General features: G+C 40.0%; 1 protein-coding gene across 1 annotated transcript in view; it reads left to right on the top strand.

Annotated features, from left to right (window-relative positions):
• Positions 1 to 18,529, top strand: part of CLMN (calmin) — a 72,878-nt gene extending 54,349 nt beyond the window's left edge. Inside the window, exons 3-13 of the mRNA XM_075103823.1 lie at positions 887 to 982; positions 2,471 to 2,554; positions 5,311 to 5,403; positions 6,700 to 6,890; positions 8,670 to 8,863; positions 9,867 to 9,949; positions 11,404 to 12,717; positions 13,749 to 13,930; positions 15,394 to 15,454; positions 16,549 to 16,610; positions 18,150 to 18,529. Of these exons, the coding sequence (XP_074959924.1) occupies positions 887 to 982; positions 2,471 to 2,554; positions 5,311 to 5,403; positions 6,700 to 6,890; positions 8,670 to 8,863; positions 9,867 to 9,949; positions 11,404 to 12,717; positions 13,749 to 13,930; positions 15,394 to 15,454; positions 16,549 to 16,610; positions 18,150 to 18,303 (2,514 nt within the window). The 3' untranslated portion in view covers positions 18,304 to 18,529. The remainder of the gene's footprint in view (positions 1 to 886; positions 983 to 2,470; positions 2,555 to 5,310; positions 5,404 to 6,699; positions 6,891 to 8,669; positions 8,864 to 9,866; positions 9,950 to 11,403; positions 12,718 to 13,748; positions 13,931 to 15,393; positions 15,455 to 16,548; positions 16,611 to 18,149) is intronic.
• Positions 18,530 to 20,415: the final 1,886 nt, after the last annotated feature.

The following is a 20,415-nucleotide window of genomic DNA, read 5'->3' as shown; positions in this document are numbered from 1 at the left end:
GTTGGAAGTGGTCTGCATCTTCCAGGTTCTGGTGGTTCTTGTCTTAAGTAATGAAAGAATAAAAAAGGTTTGGATTTGAGGCTTTCAGATAGGTTGTTTAACCTTGAAATGAACTATCATTATGGAGCATTGTTTAGTACTCTTGCCTAGATTAAAGACTAATAAGAAAAATGTATGGTCCCAGTTTGCCAGAAGCAGTGCTTAATCGAACAGTAGTGCGTTACTCAACCAAAGATAAAAAGATTTGGCTCTTTAGGGACACGTGAGTGAGTGACACCTGAACACATCGTAATTGCTGCAGCTGAGACTACCCCTAAGGGCTGAGCTGACTGGGCTGTGTGTCTCACAGTGCACACATCTTCGGACACCTCAGGGAAGTAAGGTGATGGTTCCCTTTGGAGGAGTTTGCTGAGAAGAGAGAGACACAATACAAGAAGTTGCTATTTAAGTACTTTGAAAATACTGGGAAACAGAATGACACCCCAGAAACCTTCCAGAGGAGACAGGACATTGGGCTAGCTGGATCTCGGACTTATTTTAGGCATAAAGTGGGATTCGCTTCTGTTGGACTTGTCTTAGTCTGAGGGTTCAGCACCAGCCCTTGGGTGTTTGCTTCCTAGGCAGAGTATTGAGGGTGAGATTCTGTTATGGGAAATCCAGAATAAGTTCTTGTCTGATCTCAGTTACATGAGTACTATATCTCGGTTTTAGCTCAGACATTCTTAGGACAGAATTGCCACTGATGTGAAGAAAAGTCAGGCCTTTCTTCCTTCAGGCTAAGATTTATCTGTAGTATCTCTGCCTTGTAAAGTTCTTACTCTCTGAAATCATGGTGACATACCAAGCAGTACCGCTGTAGAAACTACCTCGTTTCTTTTCTTCACAGTGCAAGCCACCTCTGAAAGTGAAAGACTTGTTTATTGACATACAAGATGGCAAAATCTTGATGGCGCTACTGGAAGTACTGTCAGGACAAAAGCTGGTATGTATACAAGAGGGAGAAACCTCCGCAGGTATGGAGCTCTGCATGTTACGAGCAACAATGTATGGACGTCCGAGGAATAAGGGTGAACTTGGTCCCACGTCTTGGGTATAGTAAGAAGCATTTCAGCAACTGCATTGCAATTTCCATATGTTACAGGCTGGTGTCCTGAGTTGTAACTTAGATTTCAAGGAAATATATAACTATGGTGTAAATAGTGTGTGATCAGTGTAAATGTTCCTACCCTTCAGGTATTATAAGGCTTTAATACATTCATGCTCACGTATTCCGTTTGGAGATCACCCAAGTCACATTACCAAGAAAAGATGTATTTGCTGCAGTATTTTTTAATCTGTAAATTCTGTTTCTGTTTTGTCTAAGATCATTATGACACTTAATAGGTCTGCTATCCTGGCTCAGGTTTCATTAGTCTTACTGATATGGTCTAAATCAGAAGGGCAAAGTTTCACTTATCCAAATCTTTTTCTTGCCTCCTTTCTTTGTAAGAGCTGTATAAAGTTCCACATACCAGAAATGGAAACACCCAGTGCAAATATAAATGACCAATTACAGCTGACTAATGTTTTCTTTCTACATCAGTCTTGTCAGCAAGTACTCTCTTCTGTGTGGGTATCGCACTTGGATAAGAGGAGAGACCTGTTCTGCAGCTGCCTCACCACTGCAGATGCACTTGCACCTGGTGATGCTCTGTAGTGACTGAACCGTCTGCATCCTGCAGCATGAATGGCCACTGTGGTCACACATGCAGAACTGCCTATTTTTTAATGTTCTTGCACCTTTGGGGAGCTGTAGCAGAAGCAGCAGTGTCTCTGTGTGCATTCATCCAGACCACATTGAAAGCCAGGCTGGAAAGGAATTGAAGGGGGAAACACATCATGGTAAACCCTAGGCTATGCCCCAGGATGGCAGGGAGAAGGGCAAAGAAGGAGGTAAGGTCAACTGGCTAAACTTCTGGTGCTGGCAGTTAGGTCTTCCTGCACACATGATAAAAACAGTGTGGCAGGAAGACAGGCATGCAACAAATCTGTTTCATTTCTGCCAGAATGAAGGCTTCTCCCTCCCACCTGACTGTGCCTGCTATGAAAAATGTTCATGCTTCCTAATTAGGAACATTTAATTTATTTCAAGGAAAAAAAAATCTATTATTACAAATTTTCAGGTAAATTTGATCCTGAGACTGAACGTGGTTGGGGAGTGATTACATAAATAATCAACGTGGCAAGTCCAAGAGACTGATAAGATCTGGAGAGCAGGAAAGCTGGCTGGTTGCTAACCCTGTTTTGCCACAGCAAGGGCAGATCATGCAGTTGAAGCACTTTACTGATCAGAAAAGATGGCAATAATTTTATATAGGTAGATTTCCTTAGCTTTGTTTTGCCTCTGAATCTGTAGGGTTTTTTAAGCTTTATATGATGTGGTAAATAATTTCATCATTCTTAAAAACAGCATGGCTCTTATTTTTTCTAGATGCACGAATACAAATCTTCAACCCATCGCATTTTTCGTTTGAACAACATAGCCAAAGCACTTAAGTTCTTGGAGGATAGTAATGTGAGTATTTCCAAAGGCAGATCTTAATATCTCTTCTTGACGTATGATGCAAATTGTAATTGTTGTAATTTTAACTAGTCTGATGTGCTGTATGTACGTAAGAGGAATGCACTGCTTAAAGGCACTGTGACTTACCTTAGCAGCAAGGCTGAAAAGCCACATAAAAATCCACAACGAGAACACCTACAGAGTCTAAAACAAAGATTATTTGTTCATTTTATAATGTAAAAGTTCAACAGGATTAAAGGTTCAGGAACCCAATATTAAAAGAAAATAAAAAGAAACGCAGGTAATCTTTATGAACTGGGTCTTAGTGGCATTACTTCAGTTATGCTGAAGGTAGATGAGTTTCATTCCTCTCATTAGAAATGCTTTCAGTATTAAAAATAATGAGTTTATCTAGTAAACTGCTGCAGCAGCTGATCATGAGTCAAAGGCAATAGAAAATTCAATCCAGGAACATGACATAAATGCATAATTCCAGGAATCAAAACCTTATAAGTATATAACTTCCCTCATAGTCAGTGTGGCACTACTGCAACATCACTTCCTGAAGTTGTAAGTGACCAAGCAAGATCAGAACCTGTAGCTTGAAATGATACAATCCTTTTTTTCCTTTTTTGGTTTCTCCCATTAGGGCCTATAAATGGGCCCTATAGGTGTGGCCTGTGTCTTGAAAACTCTCTACTCTTGAAAAGTGTTGAGAAGTAATGCTATCAAGAGAAGCCCAGCCCACAGCTCATACACCCGGCATACCAAGATCTTTCAGAAAGAGAAAACTAATGTTGGACTATGTCCCATAAAGGACTGCAGCATTCTTGCTGTACTGAAATATTTTTTTATCCAGCATCTGAATAAAGTTTTGCAACTTTTCCACTATACTGTCTGGGAAGAAAATGTAGTCATTGATCCTGTTGACTCCAGGGTGCAAGTACTTTGTACGGTTTAAACTTCATGGATGAGGAGGGGGCAGGTGTCTGTCTAGGGGTAAAGCCCTGCCTTGTGTGGAATGGCACAACAGAAACTGATGTCATTTTGCTGCTTCCCTGCAATGAGCATAGCTCTTGCTCCAGAGAGCCTGCAGCAGTGCTAGTCATGCAGGAGAGTCACTGCAACCCCAGCACACAAATGGGCGTGATGTGATGCCTTAGTGGATCTCTTACAACCTGGCAGATGTGGGAGGTTTAACCTCCTTTGCCGTTTTCCCCAGCAGAGTATGTGAAATGTCAAGAAGTTGTCCAGTAATTTCCAGGTGTTCCAGTCTTCTTTTGGAAAGCCCACCAGTAGGAGCTTCTGTGGCCTTAAATGTGTATGTCTACATGTCCTATAGAACTGCTAAGAAATATTCTACAAGTTCTCTGATTTCTTAACAGTTTCCCAGTTGATGCTTTCTACCTAAATCCAGCTAAGGCCTACTGGTAGATGAGATTTTTTTTCTCTCCGTTGATATCAACACATAGCAGAGCTGCAGCTGAAGCATGTCTGGTTGCCAGGACCTTGCTAGGGGACAACCTAGAAACTCAGTGAGCAAGACCAGACAGGAGGAGCCTTGGACACAGATGACCTTTTAATTAGTGGTGCTAAAACACCTACTTTTCTATGGATTTCTTTTTCCTTAAGAGGAGGCAGGTAGTATCATATAGCTGGGTATCTCTACTGGGCTGGGTGACAAACATAAGCAGCAGTAAGAGGACAGAGCTGGCACTGAGAGAATTCTAATGTTAAATGCGACTTGCTCCCCATTTTGGAGAAAATGCTATTAAAATGTACTAGGTCTTAAAGGTTTTCCTGTGCCAAATACCTTGGAGCTAGCAAGAAATCTGAGCCTTAACATATGACCGCTAGAGGTGTCTTCCTGCTAAGATTAAAAACTGTTGTGCAAACCACTAGATAAAAAGTTATTTTGCTTTCCTTTTTTCAGTTTAACCAAACCAGTTAGTAAAGGGTGGTGATGAAAGTGTTGGCAAAATGCCTTGGCTGCCAAGAGCTTCAGGGTTAGATATTAAACCACAGTAGGTGGAACCCGTCAGCGTACGCTTCTGCAGAACTGGGGCAGCAGGGTAAAGTGCTGCTAAGTGATTCATCATGTACAGGATTTCTAAGTGATAAATGGGCTGTATGCTGGGGTTTAACTGAGTCTGGGTGCCATGTGCAGTACTGACAGCTTCCTTGCTTCCTCCCTCCTCCGTGACCTTTGCCAAAACCAAGTCTGTGCTGTCTAAGAGAATAACATCCTGGTGTTATCAGGTGGATAAACCTCAGTGTGGGAAAGTCAAGTTTGCTTGGATTAGGCAACTCTATCCTTCGCTAACTGAATTAATCAGAACCCTGTGCCAAGCTGTGTAAGGTGAGATAAGCAAGGAGAAAGGAGGTGCATAGCAAAACAGAAGCAAGCAGATCTTATTAGGATTTTAATTTTTGTATGAGAAGTGACTCTGCTTTTTAAGAATAGGGTCCACTGGAGGGGGCACCATCTTGTTCCATTTTTGCATGGAGGAAACACATTTGTGGTCCTGGGGATGCAGAACTGGGCTCAGTTCTGTTCTGCAGACTATGCTGGGGGCTTGAGATAAGAGTTCAATGAGCAGGGTAGTTGCAATCAGGGCACATTATCATTAGCACAAGATTCCAGTCTTGCTTTTTGGCTGGCCAGTCAGTGGCAGAAGTGTTCTGGACATGTCCAGTAGTTTCAGTACATTTTTTGCATTTACCTTGCTTCTTTGAATTCAGCTCTGAATTTATGATCTCGTCTACAGGTAAAGCTTGTTAGCATCGATGCAGCAGAAATAGCAGATGGAAATTCGTCTCTGGTACTTGGACTAATATGGAATATAATCTTGTTTTTTCAGGTAATAAAACTTGAGTACTTAATCATAAGTGAACAATCTTCATGGTACCAACCTATTCCAGCTGAATACTGATTTTTAAGTTGATTTTAATCCTAAATAACATAATTAAGCATGCTAAACCTGAGCTTTTCCCTCTCAATATACACTAATTTTATAACTGCAGCTGCTTTCATTTTACTTCATTGGACCTACTTTGGTGTAAATAAGAGACAATTTAAGCCCTCATTTGACTTGGACCAGAATTAGAGCTTCAGATTACTACTTTCCCTTCTCTCCTGTGCCTTCTCAGGGTTGTGTTCCAGACTCCCTGGACCTGAACCAATGTCTCAGGTTTGGTTCCAGGTCACAGTTTATTTTCAATAACCTTTTCTGGATTTGGTCCAATGTAGTGGGAAATTCCATGTAGAATCACTGTCTTTGAAGACTCACTCGACATGGCAAAAATTCACAAGTGATGTAGAGGGTCAAATGAAAGATCTTGAAGGGCCTGGAGCTGATAAAACTGATTTAAGCCTGAAACTTGATTTAGTCCCAGGCTTAGATTAGAACTGCTCCCTAATCTACACATATTTTGAAACGTCCTTCAAGACAACGCCAAATTCTAATGAGCAAAGAGAGATGGAGGAAGGGTTTCTGCAAGTCTTGTAAGACTGTGAGGCTCTTTCATTCTCTTGGACTCATTTCTAAAATGGTTACAGGTTTAAAAAATAATCTCGACATTGCACTGGGGTTTCTTTCCCTGGCTGAGCTCCTCAAGCTGAACAGTGGTGCACAGCACCAGTTTGGCCAGATGGACTCACAGGCAGAGACAGCGCAACCAGAATCTGTCACCCTGGCAGCAGAGGGCATGGGGGACCTCAAAGCAGCAGAGTGGACAATTTGGACTCAAATCTATGAAAGCTGACCAAGGACAGGAGTACTGCTGCAGGTCACCACTTCTTGACTAAAAATATTTTACTCAAGCAAGTCCTGTGAAGGGAAAGAATTATTTCAGTTTCAGAAAACTAACTTTTCTTTCAAGGACATGTTTCTTTGCTTTTTGTTTAATACAAATTTGCTGACCTCAGCCTTAACCAATACCTTGCCCTTTCTGTTTCCTGGGGTTGCCAGCTGGGCTGCTGCTGGCTGTCACACCTGTGCAATACAAGTTGAGAGTTATGATGGCCAGGCCTATAATTACCTCTTAAAATTCAGTTATGGTGCTGTTATCTTTAAAGTTTGCATGAAAACAAGCACTGACTTCTCCGTGCAGTTGGTGTTAAACCACAGCACTGTGGGTTTCGCCTTTTTTTACAGATTAAGGAGCTGACAGGCAACCTCAACCGGAACTCCTCCTCCTCCAGCCTCTCCTCTGGGCCGAGTGGTCCTGAGTCAGACACATCCCACCCCAGCACTCCCAGCGTGGAGAGAAACGTGTCCATTACAGTGAAGGATCAGCGGAAAGCCATCAGAGCCCTTTTAATCTGGGTTCAGAGGAAAACCAGAAAGTAAGCTAACAAACCCCGTATGGAAAACTGTGTTTTGTCCCCTGCACGTTTGAAGCTGAAACTCTTCTCTCTCATGCCCCGCGTGTACACTGCCATGCGCTGTGGCTTCTTCTGCTTTCGAAGTCTGCAGGCACACGGTCGCTGCAGGGTGGGTATATCGCTTCAGCCATGTGTCTACAGCAGCTGTCTGACCTTGAAGCTGTGCGTGTTGCTGGCTTCATGACTTGAGTGTTAAATGTTAACTTGCACTAATCTGCTTGGTGCTGCTTAAAACAGGATCATTCCCTCCTGGCTTTTGTGCAGTCTGTTTGATATCTTTTGCTAATTAAAAGGGTAGGCATAAACAAGGGGTGAACTGAAAAAATAAATGTATTGAAAGGCTTTAGGAACAGCCTCTTAAATTATGCAGCAGCCCTGAGGGAGCTTCTTTGTGTGATGCAGAGTGCCTTGAAGGACAGAGCCTGTATTAGAGTCTCTCTTTCCTCAGAATTGAAGAGGGGAAAGGGGTGAATCTTAGGTCGTTTCTCATGAACTGTAACATTTGGGTCCATTTCCGTTGCTTAACACACCTCTCTCCTCTAATAAAAAAGCAGTTCTTTCGCCAAAGCATTTTGTCTAGTAATGCTTTAACCTAGCATAGTTCCTCTTGAGTTAAAAACTTTAGTGTAAGATGTCTAGTGCACGTGTAAATGCTTGGAGTGTATTTTACACACATTGTTATCTGAAGTGATGACTGCCAGAGAGTTCTGAAGAAGAGCATGGGTCAAACTTACTTATACAAGTTGGGTAACTGAATATTTGGGATTTTTGTCTGTTGATGGATATATGTGTCAAAATCTGCCTGCTAACACAAATGTTCTGTGTCTAGTGTTGACAATAACTTAAATACTTGGTCCTGCAGGCCACATCATCCCTTGCTTATCTCCAGTGAAGCTAAGGGTGCTTGTTGTGTAGATAAACTTGTCCCATTGAGATCCGTAGTTCACTGCTGCCAGTGCAGACCATAGAGGAAGCACGGTTTTAGTCCCAAAATAATGCTGATAATGTCTTTAGCAGGGAGGTGGTACTAGGAAAGTGAGAACCAGAGAAGTAAAGCCCATAGACTTTTCAGTCCAGTCAAAGAGTTCAAATTGAAAACATCTAATAGGAGAAAATTGTTCTTGCAACTGCACTATTAAAAACAAAATAGCGTCATTATAATCCTGTTACCAATGACGTGCAGAATTTTCTGTTCTGGGGGTGTGTTTCATTGCAAGTTTGATGGTTGTTTTTTCCTCCAAAACTTTGGGCATCTAACAAACTTGTGGTTTATACACACACTGACACCATTTGCATTTGGCAAAGCACAGTTTTCTGCTATAGAAGGCCAAGTACACAGGAATGTGAATCATTTATGCTTATGCTTTTAAATGCTTAAGTGCTGGCAGTCTTCCCAAACTATGGCATTAAAATGCTGGAGAGCAACAGAAACAGGAGTCATGGAGACATTTGATTTTGTGAATGTTAAATGTGGTTGCTGAGTTTTTGAGGGCTTTATTTTTACTAACTACTTCCTACAAGCAGGTTGATGTCAGCTGTTAGCTGCACCGATCCAGTTTGCGAATCCTTGTGTTTTATGGACGTATTTTGTGCATCTCAAAATCCCAAAAGACTTCAAATGTGACTAGTGCAACTCAGCAACCTTACTTTTAATTTTCAGGGGTCTTTGAAAATTATGATGCCTTTACTTTGGATTTTGTAACACAACCACCCATTTAAACCGTATGTAATTCTGTTCAGGTACGGTGTTGCAGTTCAGGACTTTGCCAGCAGTTGGAGGAGTGGCCTTGCCTTCTTAGCTATCATAAAAGCAATAGACTCTACTTTGGTAGACATGAAGCAAGCACTGGAGAAATCAGCTCGAGAAAACCTGGAAGATGCTTTCAGCATAGCACAAAATAAGCTGGGTGTTCCTCGGCTCCTAGAACCAGAAGGTAAAACACCTACATCAGCTTTGTTGGGAAACATTCAAACTATAATGAATTAATGAATGTTGCATTGTGATACCTACCAAAAACCCGCCAGTGATTAGACTGTTGATGTGATCAGTGTGTTGGGCTGATTGATAAGAAAAATAAAAATGAATTGGTCACTGTTTTGCAGTCATATGCTTCCAGTCATATTTGTAAGCACCTTAGAGGCAGAGATCTTACCATAGTTTTAGCTATGTACACTAGTCCTGGTTAATGTTTAGATGCTGTGTGACACCTGCATTACCAGTGGGCATTAATCACCACCCTGTTGTGCTGAGAGATGTCTCAATGCATCGGCACCATTTCGTAATGCCTACAGTCTGCAGAGACCACGTGTCACTCCAGGATGAAGTGTACGAGTCTGCTGTACCAGGAAAACGGGTAGATATCTCTTCAAATGTATCTCCATCTCCCAGTTTTTCCTTTGCAATGCATATATACAAACACGTATATTTATATATGTAAACATAAGCATATATATGTGTATATAAATATGTGTATATAAATATATGTATATAAATGGAGCTGCTTCTTGCAGTCGTTTTTACTGAACTGTACTAGTCAGGTGTTAGGCCTTGATTTTATGATTGAAAGCACAGATTGGGTGCTTTCATGGGTCACCTGTTGAAGACTGGGCCATCCTGCTAAAAATAAACCACTGTGCTGTCAGTCAGGAAGACCACTGTCTAATGGCAGTATGAGGTGGATGAAAAGGGACCTTGATCAGGGTTTAGTATGTGTTTGGAAATAGGAAAAAAGTAATGTGAGTAAGATGTTGAGAACTCTTTTGAGTACCATCAACAGTGAGAAGGACGGCGCCCTCTCTGAACTGTCAGAAAAAGAAAAGCATTTGTAGCTGTTATTTCTCTCATCATAAAGGCAGGATAAATGTCTGACGATCTGTTCCTCTGCAAGAGCATTTCAAAGCCGTGTGTGCTCAAGCCCCTTGCATCTGTCTCCATAGATATCATGGTGGAATCACCCGATGAGCAGTCAATTGTGACGTATGTGGCACAATTTCTGGAACACTTCCCAGAGCTGGAAGGGGTATGTGTTTACTCCTATGCCATGTCATTTTTTAAATTTGCTTTGCCGTACTTAATGAAGTCAGATATTGCTGTATTTATCTTGTAGGTTTCTTTCTAGACTATTTTAAAGAAACCACAAACTCAGTTTTCATTTTTCACATTTTTGCTAAATCAGTCAAATGGGCTTTCACGGGCGATCACTAAAATTCTTTAGGTAGAACCAGGCTCTTAAACATTTGCACCCAACTGTAACTTTCAGAGGTTAGAACTGGTTACATAGGGCTCTACTGCTTTGCTATATTAGTCTCAGAATAAGGCTGAAATTTCTCGCTTCATCTATGATAATTAATTGGACTTTGAATTATATTTTGACTTCTGTCTTCTCCAGTTTGAGGGCCACAATCAATCTGAATTTAGCAGGTACCAGACACAAGATACCAGAGGCTGAATCTTGTCAATGCAGCAGTCAAAAGCACATGCTGTAAGCATGAAATAAACTGCAGCTTACAGGACCAGGACTATAATGCAGACTTCATCAAAAATAAAGAATTGAGGAGGAAGCAGGGACTGACAGTGTCAGGGACTGACAAAGGTCTTTTGGAGAAACAGAGGATAAACTTATAGAGGAATTAAAGGATAGGAGACAGAAAACTTGAGGAAAAATGGGAAGTCCCAGGAACTGGAGAAGACATGCATAAGTTGAAAAAATGTTCTGGAGGCTGCTCATACTTCCAGGCAACCCTAGTTCAACATAGTCTTTTTGGTTTGAAAGTGTTCCCAAGGGAGTCAGTGTCCCTTGAGTATCTGGGTAAGTTTTTGTGCTAGAGTATATGCACATACATGACGGTTCCTACTCAAGAGGCATTTCCTCTTATTTCTTGACTGAATGTTCCTGTTGGTATGTATTTTGTAGCTCATAAAATTGGTAGGCATTACTAAAGTCACTGGAATTAAAATTATTATAATATTCTAATTATGATTATTAGATTAGATGAGCATTAAGATTTGTTGGCATTAAGACTTGTCAGCATTTCAATGGACAAAGAAAAAAAGCTGACTTTTTTTTAAAACCAGTCTGTTGGAATGGAATAATCTAGTATATTAATCTACTTCACAGTGGATTTAGTGAACTTGTTAGATTTATTTTATTCTCAGGGTTTGGGGTTGTGTCAAAAAGTCAAGTCAGTTGTCGCCACAGATGCAGCAAGGAGAGATGAATGCATTAACAACTGAAAAGCAGGCTTGTCTGCATTCTAATCTATCTGTATGAGTGGCTTCTTGACATTGACCTTTGTTCAACTCACTTGACTTGCCAATTGGTTTCCCTGCTTTCAAAATAAGTGAGTCATTAATTGGCCATTCACAAAGTAATGAGGTGATGGGCTAAATAGTTACCCTGTCTGTAGTGTTTGGGAAAAGTAAAATGGTATTTGAGGTATGATTTGTCTTTTAATGGTGTATTGTCACTTATAGGAAGACTTTACAGATCCTGACAAGGAGCTTCCAATCGAGTCCACGTACGTCCACATCAAAGACACACCTTCAGAAAAGGAAGGCAAAATCTTGATTTTAAGTGAACGTGAAGAAAACATGTATACTGTTAATCATGAAAGGAGTCATCCTGCTCCTCCAAAGGTTCATATTCATGACACACCTGAGAGAATCCCATCAGAAACCGTTCCTGAAAAATGTAATGGGAAACTGAGTCAAGTGTTAGGTGATGCACAGGAAACGTCTGAAGAGGAGCCTCAGAGGCCTACCTCACTGAAAATTACAGGATCTGTCAGTTTTGAATCCAATTCCTCTTGGGAGGTTCTAAGTGATAAATTCATGCCAAGTGAAGGGGGCTTATCCGACGATCCACTGAAACAGAACAATGACCTTTCTCCAGCTGTTCTGACAGATCAGAAAAATTCTGTTGACTCTTTTGAAGACTACTCTGAAGAATTAACTAAAGAAACCTCTACTGAATATGACAATGAAACTAAGAGCCTTTCAGCCAATACTTCTTCTCTGAGTCCATTATCCTGGACTTCAGGTATACTTACAGATGAATCTATAAATAAAGTAGAAGAGAGCAAACCGCAAACTTCAATTCTTTTACCAGAAGATACCTCAAAACAAGAAGATACACATAAGTATGTCCTTCATCTTCTAAATGAGGAAATACTGAAACTTCCACAAAATGAACATACAAAGCAATCACCTATCTTTGAGACAACAGAAACTAACCATTGTTCACTCAATGGTTCTAATCGCAAAAGCCAAGGACTATCTACACAGCATGAAACATCTGATGACTCTCTCTCAGATGTACCTAAAAATCTAGAGGACCTGGACAGCTGTGATGAAGCTGAGTCTTCAGATGATGTGCTACCCAGTTCTTCAAAAGTATCTGTAATACCCCATGATCTCTTTTATTATCCACATTATAATGTTCCCATATCAGCAGTTTTGGATGCTTACCTTGAGCCTTGTATTGAAGGTTACGGTACTGGAAATGACAAAGCTTCTTCTGAAGCAGTAACAGATGTGTTACATGAGAAGGGCTTACCAGGACAGGACTACAAGGAAGATGCTCCAGAGCTAGACTTAGGGAATAAGCTACGTGTCCCTCCCTCAGAAACAGATACTGAGAATGGAGAGGAGGAAATAACAGATATTAACAGCCATATGAATTCTTCTGATGAAGAAGTGCCATTACTAGTACAAGAAGAGTTAAAAATTGAAAAAGATGGCAAAAAGGACACCAACCATCAAGATTCCACTATTCCACAACATCCTGAGGTATTTTATTTTTTATTACAGCATTTCTTTGTGTACATATGGAGGATTAGCATCTGACCTCAGTGGTTTTCATTTGCTTTCATTTTGCAGTGCTTTGGAGAAATATGTAAAATGTACTTAGTTTCCTGTCCAGTAACGCTGTTTGCCACAGCCCTCTACTGGAATGAATGGAATTGCAGATTCCCAAGATCATCTAACATTAAAAGAGATAATAAGCCCTAATACTGACAGTACTGCAAAAAAGTAAATTTTAATTATATTTTAAAGTAGGTTGAGGCTCCCGTATAATCCCTAGGCATAAAAGGTTATCACAGGGGGTATTTTTAATGAGATCAACAGAAAATAGTATTGCTGATGTATAAAGGATATAGGCAAAGGTAACTTTTGTCTGAATCCAAGTAAGTTGGCCTACAAAAACTTAAAACCAATTTGAGTAGGATAAGTTACGTGGGTAAAATGAAGGCTTCTCTACCCTGGAGGAGAGCGGGGGAATTTTTGGTAATTATTCTGTGTATTCGGTTTAGGCAATTTGCTATTGCAACTCTTCTTGTAGACACTGATTTTGAATAGTTTCACACGTTTTCCAGTGCAGTAATTTTAGACAGTATTTTTCAGGAATGAGTGTCCATTTAATGTTACTCTACATGTTGCTTAGACAAGTTGGTTGGACATGGTTTGGTCCTGACACTTACTAGAGTAATAAAATCAATTTGCTGTTAGCTTCAAAGACTAATTGGAAATAGATTTTAAAAAGTCTTAGCAGATTACTTCAAATAGCCATGTCTTGCCATGACTTCGTGTATAAAAAGACCTGACAACTAATTGTATGTATGTTGAACTGATGGGACTTTACAGCTCAATATATCCAAAATGATTTTCAATAAATGCATTGGTTTTTCTTCTCTTTAGTGAGACTTTCAATCTTGTACTGCATGCAGTTTAGCATATGAATAGGCTACACCACTAAGATATTTAGAAGGGCAGGGAAACAGTCTTGTTGTCTAATGCAAAATATTTCTTAATTTCAACAGGCCATAGTAGAACACCTAGAGGATTTATCAATAGCCATAAAGAGACCAGAAAAAAGTAGTAATAGGGAGGAAGAAGGGAAAGATATGATCAAAGCAGAAGACTTGCAGATCTCAGAAGTTGCCACTACTGCTTTGTCACAAGATAAACTGGCAGAAGTTGCTGATCATCAGGAATTTACCAGGTATTTCACATTAACTTTGTCTTAAATACACCTATCTGGTATGAATGCCTGGTCTTTTGAAGCGTGCCCTGTCCTCTGGATGTTTCTTGTAGACTCATCGACTTCTTCCTGTGTTTATCTTAAAGATGTCAAGTGATTCAGTGCCAGTGGGACTTGATTTGTCTTTGCTATACAAATTTTGCTATGCAAAACCCAACTGGAATGCCAGTGCATTTTAAATATGGCAGTGTTATAACTTTTTCCAACAGAAAGCATGTTTTGTAATGTAGATTAATTGATTCATGTGCATTGTGACACTATGTGGAAGCGTGATACTGCTTCATTCCAACATATATTTGTTGGCCTTTTTTCTGTCTCTGAACAAGTGAACAAGATTGCAGTAGGTTGACCTTTGCTGGCCACCAGGTGCCCACCAAGCCACTCTCTCACTCCCCATCCTCAGCAGGATGGGGGGAGAAAATAAGATTAAGAACTCATGGGTCAAGGTAAAGGCCACATGCAGAAGTAAAGCAAAAGGAGACAAAAAAAAAATTATTCTCTACTTCCCATCAGCAGGTGGTGTGCTGGGAAGCAGGCCTCAGCAGGTGTAGCACTTGCTTCAGAAGACAAATGGCTTAGTAAGGAATGTGTATGTGTCCCTCTGCCAGCTTCCTCCTTTCTCTTAGTTTTTATTGCTGAGCACTAACATCACATGTGATGGAATATCCCTTGGGTCAGTTTGGGGCAGTTGTCCTGGCTGTGTCACCTCCGAACCTCTTGCCCACCCCCAGTCTACTGGCCTTTGCGGGGCGGGTTGGAGAGAGCGCCTCGGTGCTGTGCGAGCCCTGCTCAGCAACAGCCAAAACACCAGTAGGTTATCAGCACCATTTTAGCTACTTACACAAAGCACAGCGCTATATGGGCTGCTATAGGGAAAGTTAACTGCGTCCCAGCCAGACTCAGTACAGAGACACTCAGCTAATTGTACTCCATTCACTTCTATTCCCTCTTTGTTTTAATATAGTTCTTAGGTAATGTATTTGAGTGGGTCATGAACTGTAATTTGTTGATGCTTAGCACTATAGCACTCCAATGAATTTGACTTTTCTTAGAAAAACCCATTGTCTCCTTCAAGCCTTCTGTTCCCTGCAAGGTCTGCCAATTTTTTATTTATACAGACAGAGGTACACTCTCACTTAAATGTCAATGATCTCAAAGGTGCAAAAACCCTATCAGATACCATTTTCCAGAAAAGAGTCCAATTTGAGCATGTGGATTTTTTTATCGTGGGTCAGATTTTCCCAAAGCTATTTTTTATAATGTTACTGATAAATTCAAGTCCATATTTTAATACATGCAAGAATGCGTATTTTTGGTTTTGCATAGCTTAAAATTAGCATGTGCAATTGCAGTGGCTCTCTTTGAAGTCAAAACAAAACTTAAGCTTTATGAATTTAAAAACTTTGCTTTTACATGCATTTCAGAATCCGTGACAGTGATTCCAACATTTATCTCCGGAAAAAATCTCCTAATACTTCTGAGGAGGTAAGTATGTGGATATTTACCTATCGCTGTTTCTCTATTTCTCTTAAACTCCAAAAGTTCACATACCGTATATATATATAAAACTTTTATATACTGTATATATATAAAGCTTATATATAAAGCTCTGCAATAATACAAAAGCCCTGTGACTTCCAATAGTTTTTGTGCCAAAACCAGGCATAGCTGTAAAGCTTTACTGAACTCTCCTAAATATACGGAACTGAACCTTATTGAACCATGAACAAGCCTACAAAGGAGCACCCAATACTACAGTTAAATCTGTTATAACTTCGAGGCTTATTTGGTTACAAATGTATGGCTGTAACATTTTGCTTCTTCGAAGCTGCCTTTTTTTGCTGCTCCAGTTTCTTTTAGTTTGTGCATTCTCTGTGTGTATGTTGGTGTCCTGGTCACAGCCCTGCTAAAATGCTGTGTGTCTCCTGAAGAGCACCGTTTATGAAAGATTGGGCTCTTTCCCTCTCCTTCACAGTAGCAGTGTACTATATTATCTCAATAGCAGCAGCTAACCCTAAAAGAATTTTAGTTGTAATGTGAAACTGCATCCTTAATAGCAGATGAAATTCATATTGGTTTCTTGAGAGCACACTATACAACTGAGCTCTGGATTTTTATTTTTTACGTCAGAAGGAAAGGACAGCTTCAGCAATCTGGGCACAATGAGCAAGGATAGGAATATGGCTCTTCTCAGCACAAGATAAAATTCTGACCATCTTGGAGTTTTCAAGAAATGCTGCCACCTGTGTTCAATGAAACTGAGGTTTCAAACAGATGCTTTAGTTTTGCTGTGCTGTCAGAGCTACTTGAAATATATATAAATGAGGGGAGCTTTATTCAATTGAATGAAAGCAATTGAAAGCAAAAAAAATCATTTTTTTTCACAACTTTTTTCCTTTTCTGTGTGCGTACCAGACTGCAGTGGTGGCTGTTCTGGCAGGGAATAAATTTGTAAGCACATTTCCATTTTATTTGAGCAAACGTTAGACATACTGTAAATAAAATACACACACAATTATCATCTTTGTAAGATGGTGAATTTTTTTTTATATATATAAACTTTTCCTGGTTTGTTTCAGGAGACCTATAGTGTAAATGAGCAGGAGATGACAGATATGGGTGAAAATCCATTAATCATCAGGTGAGTTGTTCTTACTCAAAGCCTTTTGCAAGGAATCCATAACCTCCAGGTACTTCTAACAAAGTTACAAAGGGAAATGAAAATTAACTATAATGGTAGAGACTGACTGGATAACTTGTGTAATGGCTCAGAGTCCATATTTCCCGTAGGTGTAAGATACAAAACTTCTTTATTGCTCCATCTCCCCCTTGACTAAAATGCTTTTGCTTGACTTGAGAGGAAAGATTCAGCTGCCTAAGCAAGACTGTGAGCACTTTCCCCACAGGGTGGATACTTCAGATCAAGAAGAGAGTGGGAGGACTTCAAATATGAGGCCCTCTGGCAGTGATAACTCTTTCCAGGTTTGGAAGACCGTCAAGACAATGTTTAGTGTGGTCAGTGCTAGGGAAAGAAGATTCTTCAGCGGAGTTCTGGCCTCTGTTAGAGCACCCACGAGTTTTTATAATTTGTATATGTGTTTAGTTTAGACTTAGGGTGATGGATCCTGAACATAGAGTGTGTATCCCGTTGGTATTAGGGTCTACATACCTATAAGAGTCAAGGATTGCTCTAGGTTTACCCTCTCAGTTGACAGAGAATGATACCTCCCAGAACTTCTACATTTAAATGCAGAAAACACACAAAAGATTATTGGGATCCTGTGTCCTGGTCTCACGCTTCTGTTAAAAAAAATACATGAATAGCTGTCACCATTATTCCTGTTTGCTGACTGCTGATATTGAGCAAGTTCTGTGTAATACTCAGGGATAGAACCAGTGTAATATCTGAGCAAGTAGGATGCCCCAAGCCAGAAAAAGGACTTATTAAGTAACAGACCAAAAACCAGTTTTCTCCAAAAGTAGATTAAAAAAAAGTCTACCAGAGGGTGATTCATATAGTATTATAAAATTATAAAATGAATGTACCATCTTGTGCATTTTAAGTAAGGCCTTTTCTTGTCTTTGTGAGCGTTCAGTGGGGCTGGCAGGTTCCATCAGGCTTTGCCCTTATGAACTACAGCTGGAATTTTGGAAAGTTGGAATTTTGGAGTTGTCCTACAAAACCCCAACTGCTAGTTGGTTTCTGGAACTCTTGAGCTTTTTCTGTTTAATGTTCTGGTGTCTGACATGAGCAGCTCTGAAAGTAGATGACTTGGGGAAAGTATATCAAGTCAGATACAGTGTATAAATAAAATTGTGAAAGTGTGATATGTGTTGCCCAGAGCTATGTTTACTGTTCTGAATATAAAAGAGCATCTTTTTGACAGATGGGAATCACCTTACATCAAAGGACCATACTGTAATGGCATGTATTTAAACTACCTAAGAATTTGTTCAGAGTTTTCAGATTATTAATTGCTGTGTACATTGGCTCCTAAGGGAACACACTGCTAAGCCCATTATGCACCTCATAGTCTGGCTTGGACTTCAACTGACTAGATTAAAATGGTTCATTAAACTGCTGTCTTTGATTCTGCCCTCTGATCTCTATGGTAAGTATTAACAGTGAGGGTTTTTTCTTCTTTTTCCTGCCTCTTACCAAATACTCTCCTGTTTTCAGGAAGAAAAAGGACTTGGAAGCAAGTGAGACTCCAGCACCAACTCATGCGGTTACGATTGCTGAGCAGCCAGAGCTATTCTACTTCATCATTTTCTTCTGGGTGCTGGTCTACTGCCTTTTACTCCTTCCACAGCTTCTTAGCAACAAAGTTTGATCTCCGTGAGGTGTGGAAAAATAAAGGACGGTGGCTGGATTGCTTTGTGTATCTGCATATGAATATGTCCCTTCAGGTGAAGCACAAACAGAAATGTAGGACCTGGTATTTGTGTTTATTATCAGGTTGTCCTCAATTCCTCTACTGTTGTGCTATGACAGTGTCTAAGCACATTTTATATTATGGTAATTGTGTAAATATACATAAAAATTACTGATTTAGTAGATGCAATTTTGTACATTTGTGCCTTGCTTTATAAGATGCTAAATCAAACCAGATAATTATCAGTAGAAATATGAACAATTCAGAGCTCTAGTCTTCAAAAATTATTCTTCTGGCTTCATTTACTAATGTAGGGCCTGACAGCTGTGGAAGAGGGGTGGTGTTGACTTGCCCATGAATCTGGCCCACCTGCAAGGGCAAGGCTAGAAATGCTTCCTCACATTTTCCATGGAATTCTTCAGGACAGCTGGAAGCAGAGCAGAGCTGCAGGTGGTGGAACATGCTGACCACAGGAATTGATTACAATTCCAGCAGCAATCCAGTGGAGCAACAAAATCAGGCTGAGAGTTTATTTAGGTAGGGGAGTTTGGTTTTTTAGTATATACATTCATTTTTATCCTGCACCTTTTGTTATGTTTAATTTGCAGGAATATATTGGGTGTGGAGAGGTGTGAAGAACACACATGCTAGCTGCTTCTTAGGAGGAATCACAGAGGAAGTCTTAGCCCAGAAGCTTCTGTAGAGAATACCTGCAGAAATACACTTTTTGTACGTTCAAAGATGGTGGCCAACTTTGAAAACAAGCTTAATAATTTTATCAGGAACAGATACCATGGTTTTGAGTTTTAGTTTTTGGGTTTTGTTTTGTTTTTAAGTACGTCACTCTTTCTGACGCTGCTTCTGCTTCCTTTTCTCTCCTGCTTTTACTTACCAGATAATGTAAAGATTTCTCTTTTTTGAAGATACAAAAAATAATAGGTAACGTAATTTGTTGAGGCTGCTGCTAAGGCACAAGTGCATGGTAAAAGGGTTAGAAATATCCCTTAAGTGCCCAAATCAATAGAGACAGAAATGACAGATGTAAAACTAAATACAGAGAAATGTTGACAGCCGGTATTGACTTTGTAGTGCAACTGAAGACTCCTGTGGCTTGTCCATAGACACAGTTGAGCCACTTCCGCATCTTGCAACTTTTGTCCACATCAGTGATCACTGCAGGATATTTGATGTAGGATTTTTGCCAGAGAAGTTGTAACCATGCATTAAAGGACAAAAGATAAGCCTTCAAATTCAATTTAATAGCAGTAACTTTGTGTGACTTTCAGTGAAGTCACTATTTTTCATCGGCACATTTTTAGTTTCCTAGTATGCTTCATGAGACTATGTCATGTCGCTGCTTCCACCTGAAAATTCATAAGGTTGACTGCAATGTGCTTCATAAAATGAGGGGTTCATAATTTACACTGAGTGAAAGTTAAAACGTGTGGCTGTAAGTTTTACATATTTTGTTTTAGCATAAGGTGTATCTCTGCCCTGGCTTAGTTTTCAGCTGAACTAATAGTACCTGGTGTCAGGACACATCAGAATGTATAGCAACTTATTTGCAGGTATTTAAAACCAGTTTGTGGTCATGTTATCTGCTGGGGTAACCCTAACCATCTATCATACTTAATTCTTTTTGATAAGCTTTTTGTTTCCCTGAGGTTTTTCTTCCGAGTTGCAGTTAGAACTCAATAGCAGCAGTGCACAGCAGATCTTAAATACTGAAGGTAAAATTCTGAACCTCTTTCAGTCAACAGAAAGCTGAAATCTTTCCTATTCTGTCCTGTCACCATTGGCTAGAGCTGGATTCACCCCATGAACCTAAAACTAAGATCCTTTGTGCTTGGTGAGGAACAGATCCAAACTTCCGAACTCAATTCAGTGTAAATCAACATAAGTAAAAAAACCAGTCTTTCATCCTGCCAATGGAAGACAGTGATTCTTTCTTCCAAAAGAAAACCTACATTAGAATTTTTGAAGATGCTTTCTCGAAGCAGGCTAAAATATAACACTGAAGGGCTAGTGCTTTTTCTCTGAAAGAATAAAACTTAATATAAGAAACTTTAT

The sequence above is a fragment of the Phalacrocorax aristotelis genome, chromosome 9 (genome assembly GCF_949628215.1).
Source record: "Phalacrocorax aristotelis chromosome 9, bGulAri2.1, whole genome shotgun sequence".
NCBI classification, from domain to species: Eukaryota; Metazoa; Chordata; class Aves; order Suliformes; family Phalacrocoracidae; genus Phalacrocorax; species Phalacrocorax aristotelis.
Note: the sequence above shows the minus strand (reverse complement) of the source record. Positions and strands in the feature narration are given on the sequence as shown.